This window comes from Narcine bancroftii, chromosome 1, assembly GCF_036971445.1.
Source record: "Narcine bancroftii isolate sNarBan1 chromosome 1, sNarBan1.hap1, whole genome shotgun sequence".
Taxonomy (NCBI): Eukaryota; Metazoa; Chordata; class Chondrichthyes; order Torpediniformes; family Narcinidae; genus Narcine; species Narcine bancroftii.
Genome location: NC_091469.1, coordinates 22,892,238 through 22,910,797, shown reverse-complemented (window position 1 = coordinate 22,910,797; position 18,560 = coordinate 22,892,238). Strand labels below are relative to the sequence as shown.

General features: G+C 40.0%; 1 protein-coding gene across 4 annotated transcripts in view; it reads right to left on the bottom strand.

Moving 5' to 3' along the window:
* The window catches only part of pgm5 (phosphoglucomutase 5), a 173,523-nt gene that overhangs the window by 75,708 nt on the left and 79,255 nt on the right, over window positions 1-18,560 (bottom strand). For all 4 annotated transcript variants that reach the window (XM_069922034.1, XM_069922042.1, XM_069922041.1 and 1 more), the window contains exon 6: window positions 10,704-10,858. In XM_069922034.1, coding sequence (XP_069778135.1) covers window positions 10,704-10,858 — 155 coding nt within the window. The remainder of the gene's footprint in view (window positions 1-10,703; window positions 10,859-18,560) is intronic.

Here is an 18,560-nt window from a genome sequence, read left to right as displayed (position 1 = left end):
TTTATTATCCAGAGTCAAGGATATTAAGTTGTTCTGGGTCAAGGGCACTTTGGGAGATTTCCCCATCTTAATCCAATACATTGATTTATTCTTTACCACATCTGAAGTACATGCTTTAGTGTGGGGTTATCCGTTTTCTTTGAAATTAATTTAGTGCCCCATTTATTTGTAAACTCTCCTGCTATCTTTTCACCTACCACATGTAGTCCAATTTGTACCCAGGAAGGGGGCCCCTCCCTCAAAGAGAGGCGATAAACCTTGCCTGGGCTGCCCAGTAATATTTTTTGAAATCAGGTAATTTTAAAACCCCAAACTATAGTCCCACATCAACTTTTCCATGGAGATTCTAGCCACTTTAATGTTCCACAGGAACCTTCTGACACATTCGTTGAGCATCTTAAAAAACCCACGGGGCAACAAAATGGGTAAGGATGGAAAAAGACACTGGAGCATTGGCATCACCTTCATTCTGACGCAGTTAACTCTGTCCACCAGTGTAATGGGCAGAGTCCTCCATCTATCAAGGTCCTCCTCAATCTTCCAGAGCAAAGAGAGATAATTAACAGTGTGAGTTGCATAAATCTTTGTCTACTTTTATCCCCAGACATTTAATCCCTTCTTGAGGCCATTTAAATGGACTTCTCTGTCCATATTGTCTATCATCCCTGTTCGTCAAAGACATAATCTCACTTTTGTCCAGATTTACCTTACACCCTGAGACCTTCCCATAATCTTCCAGTGTGGTCCTCAGCCTGGCCAATGACCCTCCAGGGTCCGTCAAATATATTAACACATCATCATCAAAAAGGTTGATTTTGTGTTCCACCTGGCCCACCCTGAACCCTTTTATGCCTGGATGCTACTGAATGGCTTCTGTCAGTACAGCGCTGGGACAATGGACAACCCTGTCCACTGGACCTGCTCAATGGTAACATGGAAACATCTGCTCACTTGTAATAATTTTAGCTTGGGGTTTACAATAAAGTGTCCTCACCCAATTAATGTGTTTGACCCAATCCAAATTTCTCCAGTACCTTGAACAAAAAGTCCCGCTCCAATCTGTTGAAGGCCTTCTCCGCATTCAGAGCTATGGCCACACCTGGATCCACCCCCGACTGTGCCAGATATACTATATTAAGAAATCTAGCTATGTTGTTTGCTGATTGTCTCACTTCGACAAATCCAACTTGTTCGGCAAATATTCTGCCAACCTATTGGCCAATGCTTTTGCAATCTGTGTTCAATAATGAAATGGGTCTGTATGAGGCAGGATTGAAAGGCTTCTTGCCATATTTTGGGATCACCCTGATAATTATTGTTGAGAAAGACTCCAGGAGGGTATGAATCTCCACCCCTTGATCCACCACCTTCTTTGCCAGCCTGCAAAGAGCTCAAAGTCCATGCAATCTCCTCTTCAGAGAAAGGGGCACTCAGCCTCTCTCACTCTTCCTGATCCAAATTTGGTAATTCCAATGAAAGCAAAAAAATCATCTATTTTGGTAGGATCTCCCCTGACTCAGATTTATACAATTCCTTATAAAACCTTACAAATGTTTCATTTATTTCTTTCTGTTGCTCTGGCCTTTGTAACTTTCTTTGCTGACTTGGTCCATTACCAGATCCAGACAAAAACTGAAATCCCTTCCTGTCAAGACATTCTCACACCCTTCAGCTACTTTCAAGAATAAATCTTGTATAATTTTTTTTGTCATCGAAATTCAGGGCATATATATTCATGTATCCAGGATTCCAAGTATATTTGAAAATACATCATCATGAATCTCCCTGCCAGATCAGTGACCACATCCTGGACCACCAATGGAACAGGATACCCATTCCTCTGGCTCTGGAATTGAAGGAGGACATTGCCACCTAGCTCAGCCACCCCCCTCTTTAACTTTGTATGCTCTTGCTTTGTCAGGTGGGTTTCCTGCACAAACACTATATCTGCCTGCATTTTCTAAGGTGTGTCAAGACGTTTTTTTTTCTATTTTTTGATCCGTTTGTCCCATTTATGTAAAATTTTTAAATTTAATTGTCTTATCCATTACCCCAGAGCTTTTCTATTATCCTTCCCCCCCCCCCACTTCCTTCTTGTTTTCAGATATTTATCTTCTGCCCTCATTTGTCTTCTGTTGACTCCTGGTGCACATATCCGTGCTTGAAACAAAACCTAAACCTAAACAAATTGGTTAAAACAATTCAGGAAAATACATACTCTACCCCCAAAAATCCCCTCTTCTTCCTCTCTCCCCCCCTGATCTACCCCTACCCTTCCCAGCGCCAACTCCCCCAACATTTTGGAACGTGCCTATAGCACCCACCTAACACTTGCTGCCTCCTCCGCCACTCCAAAGCTCCAAACATACTTTTCCTCTTTAAAACTTTAATCACAGTGATAAACAAAGAGTTAACCCTTGTTTCTATTATATTTACATTATTTACAGCCAGATCACATCATGCCTTTGGCCCTCCATTCTATTATCTCCCTTGGGGATCCTCCTGGGCAGTGGCCAGGGTGTTGGTAAATCTCAACGCCTCTTTGGCTTCTACAAAGAATCTCTTCTCACCCCCAGGCAGGAACATCTTCAGGGTCACTAGATGTAAGAGTGTGAAGCCAATTCCTTTGTTTCTTCAAATGTTTTAACTGAATTGAACTCCTTGTACCTTTTTATAAGTGCCACACTTATATCATGATAAAACAGTACTTTCTGGACTTTTACAGGGTCACCTCTCTCCCTGGCACCCCCAGCCACCACTCACAGAATCCATTCCCTGTCCTGATATTTTACAAGTTTTATCAGGACCGGACGGGGCCTCTGTCCCGGACCTGGCCTGGGGAAGAAAGACCAGTGGACTCTTTCTATCTGGAGACTCTCCCCCACCCTATTCTTTCCCAGTATCTCAGGGATCCAATCCTTGAAAAATGTAGTGGGGTCTTTCCCTTCAAACCCCACTTTTACCCCAACAATTTTTAAATTGTTTCTTCTGCTGAAATTTTCTAATAAATCTAATTTTTCCCATGTTTTTCCCCTGTCCTTTGCCCAGTCATCCCTGTCATTTTCTAACCTTTCTATACAGTCATCCATCCTTTCCACCCTCCCAGACAGTTCCCCCAAGGCCCTCCTATTTTCTCCCATTTCTGCTGACGCCTTTTAATACTTTCTTTAATCTATTTTCCGAGGCCTCCATCACCGCTCTATCATGGAGGGTTCCAAGCCCTCTCCCTCTCTCCTCTCCACTGTCTTCCTCAGCTCTGCACATGGCATCGGGCCTCCCTGTCAGCCACTTTCTTCCTCCCCATCTGAGCTGCTCCCTGTATCACTGTCCAACATCTCTCTTACGAGGCCGGGTTTGCTCCTGCTGTCTCTGTGTCACTCCTGCTGCTCATGGGGCTCCCCCTGGGTTGCAGGCAGGGCCACTCCACGGTGCTGCCTGTAATCCTTCCCCAACTTTTCAGTGCTGGGCCAAGGCCGCCCGCGTCCTCCTCCACCTCTCTGATACTTTCTGTGCTGCCACTGCCACTGCTTCCAGCCCTCACCTACCATCGCCCCCGCCAATCACAGGACTCTCTATCTGGGTTGCAAAACGGCGCTGCCGATGTTCCTCTCCTGACCTGTCGAGGGGGCGGAGGGCGGGGTGGTGCTGGGGCTGCTCGCATCCTTCTCCCTCCCTCTGTCGCTTCCCACGATGCTGCTTCCAGCCCTCTCCTGCCATCACTCACGGGGCTCACCTTGGATTGCAGGCATCACTTCTCCTACAATGCTGCCTGCAGTCTTTCCCGGGCCCACTGACGGTACATCCCAGCATCCTCGAACTCTCCAGGTAGGCCACCCTGTGGATGCCTTGAGCAGGCTCCGCCATTTTCTTTTCCAAGAGGCCGCCATTCTTGGATTTCTCGTGGCACTGGAGTCGACAATTTTTTCTGTGAAAGTTTCTTTTTCTTCTTCCCCATTAATTCTGTGTTTATTCTTTCTTCAGGCACCTTTTCTTCCACCTTACACTTTGGCTATTTTGATGGATTACTCTTCGTTCTGTCTGGAGCCCTGAGTTCCACATCTACCCCCTTCTCTGCATCCACTTGACTCCCTCGTGTTTGAACCTTGATGCCATATTTGACACTAAGACCACTTTCTTATGGCATACTTGTCCATGACAAAGATCATCCTGTCCAGATGCGCTGCCTAAGTCCGACACCGTGTACCAGTTACAATATTTCTTAGGCCACTCTCTGTAAACTTGTCATACAAAACTTTTCTTCTTTTACTTTACTCACATCAAGTCCCATTCATCCATCAGGCCTGCACATACAGCTGCACATTGGATCCTGGTTTGCCATTCTTGTTTAAAATCTTGCCTCTAACCCCTCCCCATTTCTAAATTTTTCTCCTGCCCCTTAACTCTTTGAAATAAGTGTGCGATTCTAATTCTAGCCTCTCAATCAGTACCTAATCCCACCATCACTGACTTGTGCTTTCAGCTTCCCACTTTCCAAATTCCCTCCTAAATCCTTTGCTTCTCAAGATCCAGCTTTCATTTTAAATCTTTCCTCTTTGTCCTGGCTTTTGGTCCCCTGCCCTATCATCTAGTTATGAGGTCCAGAGTTGAATACCGTTCATTGATGTCACTGGGAAATGCCTTGGGGCTCTGTTATAACTAGAAATATGTTTAATAAACACCATTGAGAGAATGTTGTGGTGACAGAATGTTTAACATCCATCGGAGCCATCAGAAAATGGTAATAAAATCCTCAGCATCCTACAGCAACCACTTAGTGACACTAACACAGGCATAACAGAAAGTGCTTACCAACAGCTAAATCTGGGCGAAATGTAATATCTTAATCACATTAAAATAAGTGAAAATCCTCAATGCAAAAAAAACCCTGAATGCTCAGGTGCCTGCACACTATCATGCTGCCAACATAGTCTACAGCAAGTAACACCTTCCCACTTCACCCAAAGGGAGAGAGGGAGGGAGGAAGAGAGAGAGAGAGAGAGAGAGAGAGAGAGAGAGAGAGAGAGAGAGAAAGAGAGTTTACCAATCCACAGCTCATGAGCCACATGCGGCTCTTGGACATATAATGTGTGGCTCGCAGCAAGTATTGCTGCAAACAATAATACACCCCTCCAAAATATATATACACTGCTGTGGCAATGATGCTATATTCAGATCATGGGTGAAATAACAAATAGAACAGCTCAACTTCAAAAATGTGTTGATACAATTTAATAAACAACCTTGGCTATAAACTGCAGCATTAATTGCATAAACATTCATATTTCATCCAGACTTCCTTAGTGTAAAACCAAACCAGCGTAAAAATAAATCTGAAACAAGACTAGCAGACCCATAAACAAATAGAAACCAATTGGGGGTAATGGCAGGAGTTGAATCGCTTGTGATCTGAATGTAAGGTTCAATGAAAATCACCGGGACTAAAAGCCAATGGTTGGCAGTGTAGGACCAATCAAACAAAACATTGATGGCGCTTCACCTAAACCTTACCCATGTTGCAAGAAGGGATGGTCTATGGCTTAATTGACATTAGAGTACTGAAGCGTAAGAGAAGGGGAGGGCTTCACTCACAGTCAAGATGGGAGACTCTGCCTTGAGATGACATATTGAGAACTGACAGCATACAATTATAATGATACTTATCAAATAGACTGCATCATATTCCAGGTAAAACAGATGAGCTTTCTGAAGAATCAAATAATGCAAAGCACTTTCAATTATACATAACTGAGCTGACAATGAGATCAAACACTACAAAAGTTCCTTCTTAAAAATCCAATTTACCTTTTGCAAAAAGCTGTTTAGAGTAATATCTTAATATTAATCTTATTAATATCTTAATAAACCAATTTGACAGTGTTGAGACCAATCCAAAAATAAATGTAAAATACAACATTCTATTTCAAATTAACATGCAAGAAGGATTTAAAATGTGACATGTAGCAACACAACAAAATGAATCATTGCTCATGTCTTGTGGTTCTCAAACAGCTGAAGTTTATCATATGTGGCTCTTAAATTAAGCAAGTTTGGCCACCCCTTCCACAGATCTTGTGATGCATCAGCATCTAAAACTTACAATACAACTCTCCATGAAATAGCAACTGCTCTGCATGGAGAATTCTTCAGTGTAATTGCACCTGAAACTGGTGTTAGAACACTGCATGGAACTAGCAGTGCACAAGCTCGTGGTAGGAAGTTGCACTATTACTGCACCTGAAATTTGCACTTAAAACTTTGACTGGTGGTGTGACTGCATCTGAAACGCACAATGTTACACTACATGGAACTAGCTGCAAAGATGACTTAAAATTAGTGACATAGTTCCAAGTGGAACTAGTAGTGATAGTCTGACTGAAACACATGGTTTAAGACGCTCATGTGGAACCATATTGCCTGTGGAACTTAAAATGTGATTTCACCTGCAATTAGTGCTATAACTTCACTTGAAAGTAGAGGTAAAAAGTACTGCATAAAACAGGTATTATAACACCCCATGGAATTATCAGTATTAAATTGCAGGGATCTAGTGGTACAATAATGCCTGATTCTGGTGGTGATACACCAAGTGAAACTCATGATCTACACTACGCTTGAAAACTTACAATGTCACTACACTTCTAATTTCAGATGTAGTGGCATTGTAATCAAGCTTGGAACTCACAGTACAATTGCACCCCAAACATAGTGTAGCTGCACAGAAAACCCAGGGTGGAATTGTACACAAAACCCATGATGAAACTCCAACTCAAGCTCAAAATGTAAGTCGCCTGAAATTTGAAGTGTACTTTGAGCTCTCAGAGTTTGCTTTCTGAGCAACAGAACATTGAATTGCTAACCCTACTACAACTACAAATCACTGCAGCAGTATCAAACAGATCATGTTGATTCTGGACCAGCCAAAAACAGATGTTTCCTTTCAATGCTGCTAGTGCCCTCCTGGGTATGTATTTTATCCATTTGTATTACTATCACTGAGTAATTTCAGTTCTTGTTATCCTCTTACAACAAGTATATTGTACCAAGAAATGCTCTAAATAAAACCAAGATACACCGGAGAAAACAAACCTCTGAAGAGACATAAAGTTACATCATGCAGTCCTTCAGCCCATCTCATCCATGCTGACATTCTGGGCCAGCCCCATTTGCCTGGATTTGATCCATATCCTTCTGAACGATTGCTATATGTATTTCTATCCAAAAGACTTTTAAATATCGTAACTGTGTCCATTTCTACAGCCCCCACTGGCAGCTCATTCTAAATATGTTCATCCTCTGAGTGAAAAAAGTGTCCCTCAGGTGCCTCTTAAATTTCTCCTTACCTTAAATTTATGCCTTTTTGTTCTAGAATTGTCTACCCTGGGAAAGGGATCATGAATATTCATTTTATCCATAACCTCTACAAAGTCACCTCTCAGCCACCTGTGCTCCAGGGAATAAAGACCACACCTATCCAACCACTTCCTCTAACTCAAGTCCTCCAGTCCCAGCAACATTGTAGTGAATTTCCTCTGCATCCCTTCCAACTTATTGATATCCTTCCTATAGCTGGTCAACAAGAAGTGCACAGCCATATCTGAAGAATAAGCTCACTAAGAATATCTAAACAAGAATATGCTAACAGGAATAACCTTGGAATATTCCATGTTACTCTTAACTATATTTTAGGAATATTCTATATACCTCAAACTATACTGTGAAAATAATATAGATTTATTTATAAATACTTTCCCTGTATCCTGTGGCAACCCATTTCAATTTCCCACCCCATTTCCATGCCATGTCGGTCCATGATCTCATGCACCCTCCAATTAATAGCATTAACATTGATTTCTCCAGTTATCATTACCCCCCCCCCACCAAATCTTTCCTCATCCCAATCCTTTATCTCCTTTCCTCTAGCTCTGTCTCCTTCCCCCAGCTCTTCATTCACAGAGCCACCCCCTCTCCTGATCAATTATCTCCTGACCTCCTATCCATGTCCAATTATCACCTTTTATCTGTTGGCCTGTGCTCCTCCCTCTAACTTTTCTTCCCTTCTCCCCCATCCATTTTATTAAGGCACCCGCCTGCTTTTTGCTCATTCCCTGAAGCAGAGCTCAGACCTGAAACATTGGTTATATATCCTTGCCTCCTATTGGCACTGTGTGACCTGCTGAGTTCCTCCGGATTTTTTGTGTTTTTACTACTTTATTTCATAATCTCTTTAGCCTAGAGGCATCATTCCTCTACCTAGAAACACCCCAGCTTTACTCATAATTTATCCTAATAATTTCCTTTCTTTAATCTTTAAAGATCCCTTTGACAAACTAAAAATACTATGGCTATTTCCTGTACTCTGATAATAACCAAATTATCCTCCTGGACTTCCCAAACTGGACTATCTTGATTGATACCATAGCTATACTCTTAGAACATCCAACCTGCAGTCTTGTAATACAATCTTTATCTTACAATCAGCTACTATAAATGCTTCAATCTTTCACTGTCCTTTATTCAAATTTAACTCCGACTGTTGACAAGATGATCATCCAGTATATATATCTTTTCTTAATTGTTTCCCAGACTGTTCAACCAACTCATACAGAAGATGATGAAATATAACTCTCAGTACAAAGATTTCCTTATTCAACCTGACCATTGCTGCATCAAATTAATTCTGTATTTATGTTATACAAGGACTACCAGACTTTTCTATTGCAAACACATGGCAGAAATTAAACCTACATTTTTCATATTAACCCTATCATTCAGTTTCACCATGAACATTAAATAGTATGGCCTGAATCCCTACCTCAAGTTCATGCGCACAGAGTTGGATTTTATGCTTGTGGTGAGCAGTGAAGGCTTCACCACCACCCCCCCCCCCCCCCAACCCCCCACCCCACGCTGGATTCACTTCAGTGACAGCTCTCCTAGAGTTCTGGGTGTCTTTGACCACCAGAGTGCATCAGGTATAACCTGATCTTGCCTGACACACATGATGTGAAATCAGTTATGTATGGCTCTTCAACCAATTGATTGAAGCATCTGCACTGAAGCCACTTTATATAAAAAGAAACCCTCTTGCTGATCACAGGAGCTTTTGAATCTTCCTCCAAAATTGGTGGACATGTTAAGAAGTGGTCGTGTGTGTGTGTGTGTGTGTGTGTGTGTGTGTGTGTGTGTGTGTGTGTGTGTTTGTTTGCATGTAAATATATACACACATCTATGTATATATACACACACATACATACAAATATGAATCTATACACACACATATAAACATTTGTGTGTACATGTTTGCATGTGTGTGTGTGACATTTGCAATTTTTATGTGCTGTGCATTGTGCAGTGGTCCAAAGAAACACTATTTCATCTGGTTGTACATTTACAGTCAGATGATTATAAACATGAACCATCCTGTTTTTTGGAAGATACTAGCCATAAAATTTGCAAATATGAAATATATTAATTTCATATGTTGCAGGTCTCCATTCAGGCTATATATTTCATTACTTTCCATTACAACAGCATGACATAATTTTCCTTTACATATATTCTGTGTTGCCCATTATTAATTATCTCCGAACTGAAGGACTTGCTGGGTCACTTCAGAGAACAGTTCAGCATCCCAGGTCTGTGTTCACATGTGTAGACCAGAATGGCACATTTGTATCTCAAAACAACATCCATAAACCAGATGGATTTTTATGCTACTTTTATGTTCAGTAGATTGGGTTGCCACTTTTCAATCCCAGATTTACTTCACAAACTATTTAGCTTTTCCTGCCTCTGTGTCAGCTCTTCTGCTGCTTAAATCTTCAGCCGCACTCTTCTTATTGCCTGACACCCCTTCTCTCTCTCCAGTGCCTGTGAACTCCTGTCACAAGTGGAATCAGAAATTCACAGGAGGCGGAACTGGAGAATTGCTGTGATCTCCGAATGCTCCAAGGGATAAGGAGGTGTCAGAGAAGGAGGGAGGAGACCAAAGAGGAACGTAATGCAAATGAGAGCATAATGAGAATGATAAGCTTAAAGTGCTATTGGACAAAAGTCAATAGTGAGGAGAGCAGCTGGTAAGTGGGACTTTATTCAATTTAGGACACAGGCAGTGTATTCTGCACCAAGTGAAGCATCCTGAGACTGATGGGGATTTGACTGGATTTCATTGCAAGTAGTTCATGTTCTTTTTTTTATTCTCAAGAGGTCAAATAACTGAGAAGAATTATTGGTCCCCCTCCAGAGAGGCTATATTTTATGCACTCAATTATTAAGCACCATGGACAGCTCTCTCACATCCCATAAGCAGTAGAGTTGGAAGATCCCACTCTAGGGAGTTAAACACAAAAATATAGTTTGAGTCTCGAGAGTAGTAGTTAGTACGTCCTGTACTGTCAAAGTATTTTCGTTCAGCCCAAAGCATTTCATCTGTACCATCAGATGGAGGTAAAAATTCTTTGGCACAACCATGGAAATGAGTAGATGTGACCTGGCCTTTGACTATCTGACAATCAACATCACTCAAAATAATTCAATCTGATCACTTCGACATTCCTATTGTGGATCACTTTGTATGTGCATTAGTTATCATAGGCTCTGAAAAACATGACGATGTCCCTAGATCTTGAGCACCATGCAAGGTAAATAAAATCACATAACAGCTTAATTATTCTTCAATTTTTAAGAAGATCACATTTTCTTACCTGTCTAATGCTCTACTGGTGGGCATGCTCCTTGCAAATCCTCGAATTCCTGTTTTCTGGAAGTATGGAATGCAGGATATATTTGCTGCAATCACAGCAACGGAATCCGAGGGATTGACAAAGAATCCATTCCGCCCAAGGATCAAGTTACGATCCTGTTATGAACAAAGCGATCTCTTTTAATTTCTCTATCTTATAAATGTGACCAGTTTATCTTGGAAAAAACTATAGTGGCCAGGTGGAACCTTTCCATCTGAATGCCTGCCCATGATTAACCTGGATTCTGTGAAAAGTGCCAGAAAGAAAAGATGTAAAGGGTATAATTTGAAGACTTATTTTGATGCCCTGTACTCTACATGCAAGCATTAATGCATGTTGAAATGGCTGGCATGGCTTTGAACTTAATGACAATGGGCCCTTAGCTAAGAAATATTCATATACAATTACTTATTTATTGAATTTTTAATTTGTTAATCCTTCCACTGTTGGAAAAAGGCTATTCACCTCTTCAAATTTCTTTGAGATTCAGTTGATCTGAATCTTAACTCTATATCCTGTATTTATGATTTTACTGATAAAAGTGGAACAGATGTAAAGAATAATCTATTTGAAACATTTATAAATTGGGTGAGGACATTGTATCACAAGACCAAAATTATCACAAACAGACAGATCTCTCTGGTGTTCCCGCTAAGAAGATCTAGTAGGCAGGTCTGCCCTTTGCTGCCAGCTCTCTTTATATTGGTCATTGAGCCACTGATGGAAACCATTTCGTGGGATCCAGACATAAAGGAGTTCAAGGTGGTCAGGTGGATCATAAAATCAATCTACTTGATGACAATGTGTTAGCATATTTGATGGACCCTGGGAAGTCATTGGCCAAACTGAGGACCACACTGGAGGATTATGGTAAGGTCTGAGATATAAAGTAAATTTGGACAAAAATGAGGTTATGCCTTTGACTAAAGAGAATTATAGACCCTACCAACAGGGAAGTCAATTTAAGTGACACATGAAGGCATTAAATACCTGGGGATAAGAGTGGACAAAGACTTATGCAATTAATATGTTAAATTATCTCCTTTTGCTCTGGAAGATTGAAGAGGACTTGGTTAGGTGGAGAGCTCTGCCCATAACATTAGTGGGCAAAGTGAATTGTATAAGAATGAAGGTGATGCCAAGACTGCAGTATCTTTTTCAAACACTGCCCATGCCACTGCTCCAGTGCTTCTTCAAGATGCTCAATGGAGTTGTCAGAAACTTTTTGTGGAGTTGGAAGGTGGCTAGGGTCTCCATGGAAAAGATGCCATGGGAAAATAAATTAGGATGTCTAAAACTGCCAGATTTCAAGAAATAATATTGGGTGTCCCAGGCGAGGTTTATCACTTCACTGTTTGAGGGAGGAGGAGCCCTTCCTGGGCACAAATTGGACTATACATGATAGGGGAATGGATAACAGGAGAGTTTACATACAAATGGAACACCAAATTAATTTCCAAAAAACAGATAACCCCATATTAAAACATGTATGCTAGACATGGGAAAAAATACATCAATATATTGGATTGAAAGTGGGGTTGTATCCCAATATCCCTTGATCCAAAAAAATGTAATACCCATGACACTGGGCAACAAGATCCTGGACACTTGGTGCCAGAAAAGGATTAGGTATATCAAGGATTGTTATGATCGGGATAGTTAATATCATTCAAACAGTTGAGGATCAAATTTAGATTATCCAACAGAATATTCTTCTGCTTCCTGTCATTAAGATTTTTTTAAAGAGACAAATAAGGACCAACAATGAATCTATCAGAATGTAGTGCCATGGAAATTCTAATTCGACAGGGGAATGTGTTTAATTTTATTTCTAGGATGTATTTCTGATTCCAAAGTGAGGGCCTGAAGCTGGAATTACACCAGTTGAGGGAAAGATGGGAGTTGGACTTGGGTACAACAATTAATGAACATTGATGGGAAGACTTGCGTCTGAATAGCATGACGGGGATTGTCAATGCCAGATATATGTTGGCGCAGTACAATTTCCTGCAACGTTATACCTCACACCACAAAAATTACATAAATCAAAGTCAGAAATTTTGGAAATGTGCTTTTGATGCAGTGTAGAGGCAGGAACCTTTGTCCTCTCCATCTGGCTACGTATGAAGGTAAGATCCTTCTGGGTAAACCTAGGGGACATGCTGAAAAAAAATACTAAAGTGGATTTTCATCAGGATCCGGAACTATTCCTTCTGGGAGATATTGGTGAAATACAGTTTAGACTATCCAAGCACCAAATTCAATTTGTGATGGTCACTTTGTCGGAAGCCAGGAAATGTATAGCAGTTGCACGATGGAATACAGAAATGCAGAGTTGCATTCCCCTGGAGAAGATGACTTATAACTTGAGGAAGAAGTTTGACATGTTTATTGAAGTTAGGCAGCCATATCTGAGGCACATAGATGCTCAGATATGATCTATATCCACCCCCCCCCAAGTAATGAGATAAGAAACAAGTCATCCTGCCAGATAAATTAAGGAGAAAGTGAATTGGGGTTGTGACACAGATGACGTTTTTTAATTTTTAGTTTTTTTTTAAACTTTATTTAAGATTTTATAACATGAATAACATACAGGATTACATTAAAAAAAAATTAAGAATAAAATCATAAAATTACAATACAATATCAGTAATCTAAATAAACTATACCCTTCCCAATAATTATTACACATTAATAACCCAACTCAAATTAGTCCAACCCCCCTTTCCCCCCAAAATAAAGAGCGAAGAATTAATAAAGTTAATAATATGTGAGAAAAAAACCCACTTACACAAAAAAAACATAACCGATTAAAATACTAACAAAAAGAAAAGTAATTAATACTAAGATATCAGACTTAAGAAACATATTTAAATCAAACTTAAATGCATATATTTAACAAACATAGTTAAGATGAAACATATATTTAACTCAAACTTAATATAAAAAATTAGTAAAGTTAGTAACATTATCTATCAAAAATTCTTAAACAATATTCAATTCTTAAAAAAAATTGTAGCATGAAAAAAGATGAAAAAAAAACTTTCTCTATAGAGATAAACCTTCACCAAATATCAACTAACTTCACATCTATCATCATATTAGTCACATAAACCACCATCTTAAAACAAAATTCAAACCTCATTAAGCATTTTCCACCATTTTTCCCTTTTACTCCTGAATAGTTATCCAATAAAAGCTCCAATACCACATTTAAATATCCCCAATCATTACGTTAAAATTCAGATATCCAAATAATAAAAACACATCTACAACAAAATCTATATCTTCAACAAATGGAGCATAAACCACAAACAAAATTCAAGCCTCATTAAGAATTGTACAATTCAATTTATAACTTTCACCATTATTCCCTTCGTTCTATAACAAAAATAGCAAAATAATATACACCAGAATTACCACTCCTTTCACCTTAAAGTTAAAGAAAAAATATTTAAAAAAACTTATCCATCCCATTCAAATTTAAATTTCAGATATTCCTTATCTACTGAATAAACTTTACAAAAAAAAACACATCAATTTTTAGTTTTTTAAACAATCAAATACTTTCTTGTGCTTTTTTAAAAATATTTAAACAAAAAAAAAACCCCTTCACTCTTTAATCTAATAATACAAAAAAAAGGAAAAAATAACGGGTAGGAGGTTAAAAATACCCCCTCCCGTCTAAACTGCGCAATGCGCAACTCCCCAAAAAAAATGGGTGTGAGATAACCAACACGTAGCAGATGACGTTCAGGAAATAGTGCCTATCCAGTTCTCTCCCCCAACTCTCACTTCATCTTAAACTAACATCATTATTATTTAATATCCCTTTTTTTAAAAAAAAACATTAGAAAAAAAAAGAACAACTCTTCTTTTAATCAGCTCCAACTGCCGAGTCACCATTACAACCATTCCTTCTTGGAGCACGGCTCTTTTCTTCCATCTCTTGTCTCCTTATAAATCGCGACGGACTATGTCTCTGTTGAAACTGAGTAATTGGCAGCTCTTGAGCAAATGCTATAGCTTCCTTTGGAGAATCAAAGAACTTTGGTTGGCAACCATCTTGAAAAACCTTCAAAACAGCTGGATATCTAAAGGTTGCCTTGTAACCTTTCTTCCACAACAACTCTTTAGCAGGATTGAATTCCCGTCGTTGGAACATAACTTCTTGACTCAAATCCGCATAGAAGAAAACTCGATTATTTTGAATCATCAAGGGTGATTTTCTCTGTTGTGCATTTCTAATAGCCACTTGTAAAATTATTTCTCTGTCATAATAATTCAAGCAATGAACCAAAACAGGTCTTGGACTTTGACCTGAAATAGGTCTTCTACGCAAGGCTCTGTGAGCACGTTCTAGTATTATACCTTCCGGGAAATGTTCTTGACCCAACACCTGCGGAATCCATTTAGTAAAAAATTTTCTTGGGTCGGGTCCCTCCATACCTTCCGGCAAACCAATAATCTTTATATTGTTCCGTCTGGATTGGTTTTCCAAATAATCAATCTTTTTCACCAAATTTTTATTTTGAGTTTGTAAGTCTTCGACCATTTTGGTCACATCAAAAACTTGATCCCGTATTTCGTCTATATCTTCTTCACACGAATTAAATTTATCTCTCACTTCAAGCTTAAAAGCTCCAAACTCAGCCATCTGTTGAGAATGTATTTTCACCAAAGTATTAAACCTAGTACCAAGTTCAGTCATAATCTTGAATAATCCCTGCATTGTATAAGATAATTTAGATTCAAGATTCACAAAAATCTTTTCAATTGGAAGAGATTTTGGCTCAACAGATTCCTGCTTCTTCTCCAAAGGATCTTCTATTCCTTCCTTCATGCTGGTTGCCTTCCTTGTAGTATGACTGCGTGTGGAAACCCCAGCCACAGCCTCTCCAGCAATGACTGGAGGACGCTGGCCAGGGTTTTCCCCAGTCCATAATGTATTAAATTCTCCCAGTACATCAAGTTGTATAGGTTCTTGTATCTCAAAAGATGCAGTTTGCAGCGCCACCTCTACAGTTGACAAATGCCTTTGAGTAACTCTTTGTTCTAAAGGCTGTTTGGCGCCCTCTTTAGGGGGCTCTACCGATGTAACATAGAGCTCTACATCCGAACACTGTACCTCTCTCCTGGGATCCATTTCACGCTGAGTCCCGGTGTCTTTCCTGTAGGTAGGCTCCAAAACTTGAACTTTTGGAAAATGTAGTTTTTTGATGATCTGTTGTCGTTTTTGTTTTGCTCTTTTCCACCAATTGTACCATCATGTTAAATTAACAGCACTGAAATTATCTAAACTTTTAAAGAATTTTAATGGGCATTTCTAGACAAAACAATTAGAGTCAGGAGAGGACTGGAAGGCACGTCTGATCCTTACACCATCTTGCCACAGCCCCCTTTTAGTTTTATTTTTATTGTTTATCCTTTCTCTTCTTCTTTTGCTTGGCTTCGCGGACGAAGATTTATGGAGGGGTAATGTCCACGTCAGCTGCAGGCTCGTTTGTGGCTGACAAGTCCGATGCGGGACAGGCAGACACAGTTGCAGTGGTTGCAAGGGAAAATTGGTTGGTTGGGGTTGGGTGTTGGGTTTTTCCTCCTTTGTCTTTTGTCAGTGAGGTGGGCTCTGCGGTCTTCTTCAAAGGAGGTTGCTGTCCGCCGAACTGCGAGGTGCCAAGATGCACGGTTTGAGGCGATATCAGCCCACTGGCGGTGGTCAATGTGGCAGGCACCAAGAGATTTCTTTAGGCAGTCTTTGTACCTCTTCTTTGGTGCACCTCTGTCTCGGTGGCCAGTGGAGAGCTCGCCATATAACACGATCTTGGGAAGGCGATGGTCCTCCATTCTGGAGACGTGACCTACCCAGCGCAGTTAGATCTTCAGCAGCATGGATTCAATGCTGTCGGCCTCTGCCATCTTGAGCACTTCGATGTTGGTGATGAAGTCGCTCCAATGAATGTTGAGGATGGAGTGGAGACAATGCTGGTGGAAGCGTTCTAGGAGCTGTAGGTGATGCCGGTAGAGGACCCATGATTCGGAGCCGAACAGGAGTGTGGGTATGACAACGGCTCTGTATACGCTAATCTTTGTGAGGTTTTTCAGTTGGTTGTTTTTCCAGACTCTTTTGTGTCGTCTTCCAAAGGCGCTATTTGCCTTGGCGAGTCTGTTGTCTATCTCGTTGTCGATCCTTGCATCCGATGAAATGGTGCAGCCGAGATAGGTAAACTGGTTGACTGTTTTGAGTTTTGTGTGCCCGATGGAGATGTGGGGGGGGGGGGGGGGGCTGGTAGTCATGGTGGGGAGCTGCCTGATGGAGGAACTCATTTTTCTTCAGGCTGACTTCCAGGCCAAACATTTTGGCAGTTTTTGCAATATATTTAACACCCACGGTTCTTGAATTTTGAGGAAGGTCGTGGATCCCATTGCTGCTAGGTTGTTTTCTTATGTATTTGTGTGTTTAAGTTGAGGCAAAGGGTGGGGGGGGGGGGGATGATGAAGAGAATAAGGAGAGTGGGATGGAACAAACACTGGACTCTGTAAATTATATTGCGCTGCAAGAAAATGTTTTGTATTTTTTGTTTGCATTTACATGCATTTTGAAAATAAAATATTTAAAAAAAGAATAATCTCAGTGGGTTGAGCAGCATTGGTGAGATAAAAAGAATTGTCAGCATTTTGGGTCGGCACCCTTCACCAAAGGGTAACAAAGGGTTCCAAAGTAACATGTCGACAATTATTTTTCTCCCACTGATCCATCTCAACTGTGAGTTCTTCCAGTATTTTGCTCTTTTGCTCCAGATTTCAGCACCTTGTGTCTCAAATGTAGGATTAACTGGGATCTTTTTATTTCTGTGAGAAGTGTGAAGTAGTATTTGCAAATTTCCTCTCAACTCTCCTGGTTCTGACTGTAAAGCTATCCTAGGCTCCAACAGCAGTGAAGGTAGTTTCTCCCTATCTGTCCCATCTGCTCCTTTTTCCAAATCCAAAAAGCATCCCTCAAAATCATCAATATCTTCTGAAAGATTTTTGGATCCCAATTCTTGTGTTTATTTTGGATAGAAATAATTTGGAAATATATTCTCAGTTATGGGTGGATTTTATTATAAATTCACACAGGTTTTATGATGAAAGTTGGAAAATGGTTAAAATGCTGATAGCTTGTTCTTGGAAACTCTTTCCCCATGATATGCAAGTATAAAATTAGCAAACCATCCTTTAACATGGCTCGATAATGAGTTAACATTTCAAATGTATTGCATTTGGAATTCCCTGGATGATCAGGAGTATTTTACTTGACACCAGTCGTCTTGTAAAATGCAGGGTGCACATATTTAAGACCAGCCATGGTTAGGATACAGAAAGGTATTCACAATTTGTAATCAAGTATATTCTGCTCATTATTTTGCAGTTGCTTCAAGATGATGTTGTATTAAAGATATTGTCCACTTGGAATTATTGTTCTTTATACCTTGCACTTTTCTTTGTTACATTATACCTTGTGCACTCTGACTAACTTTAACACCACATGATGCACTTTTGATTTATTGTTGATCTACCTGCTGTTCTTAAGTATGAGTTGTCCTGTAACACAAAATAAAGCTTTTCATTGAATCTTGATACATATGACAACAAACAATTCAATTCAATTGTATTAACATAGACAACTTAAATTATTATAACTGAAGCTGATTTGTCATTTCATTTTCTTAATATGTCTTCAAAAGATCAGTGCAAAAATCACTGAAGACATTTAAGGTCCATGACTATCCTGTTAAGATCAATAGAGGTTCCTGCTGAAACCAAGACAAGACAGTC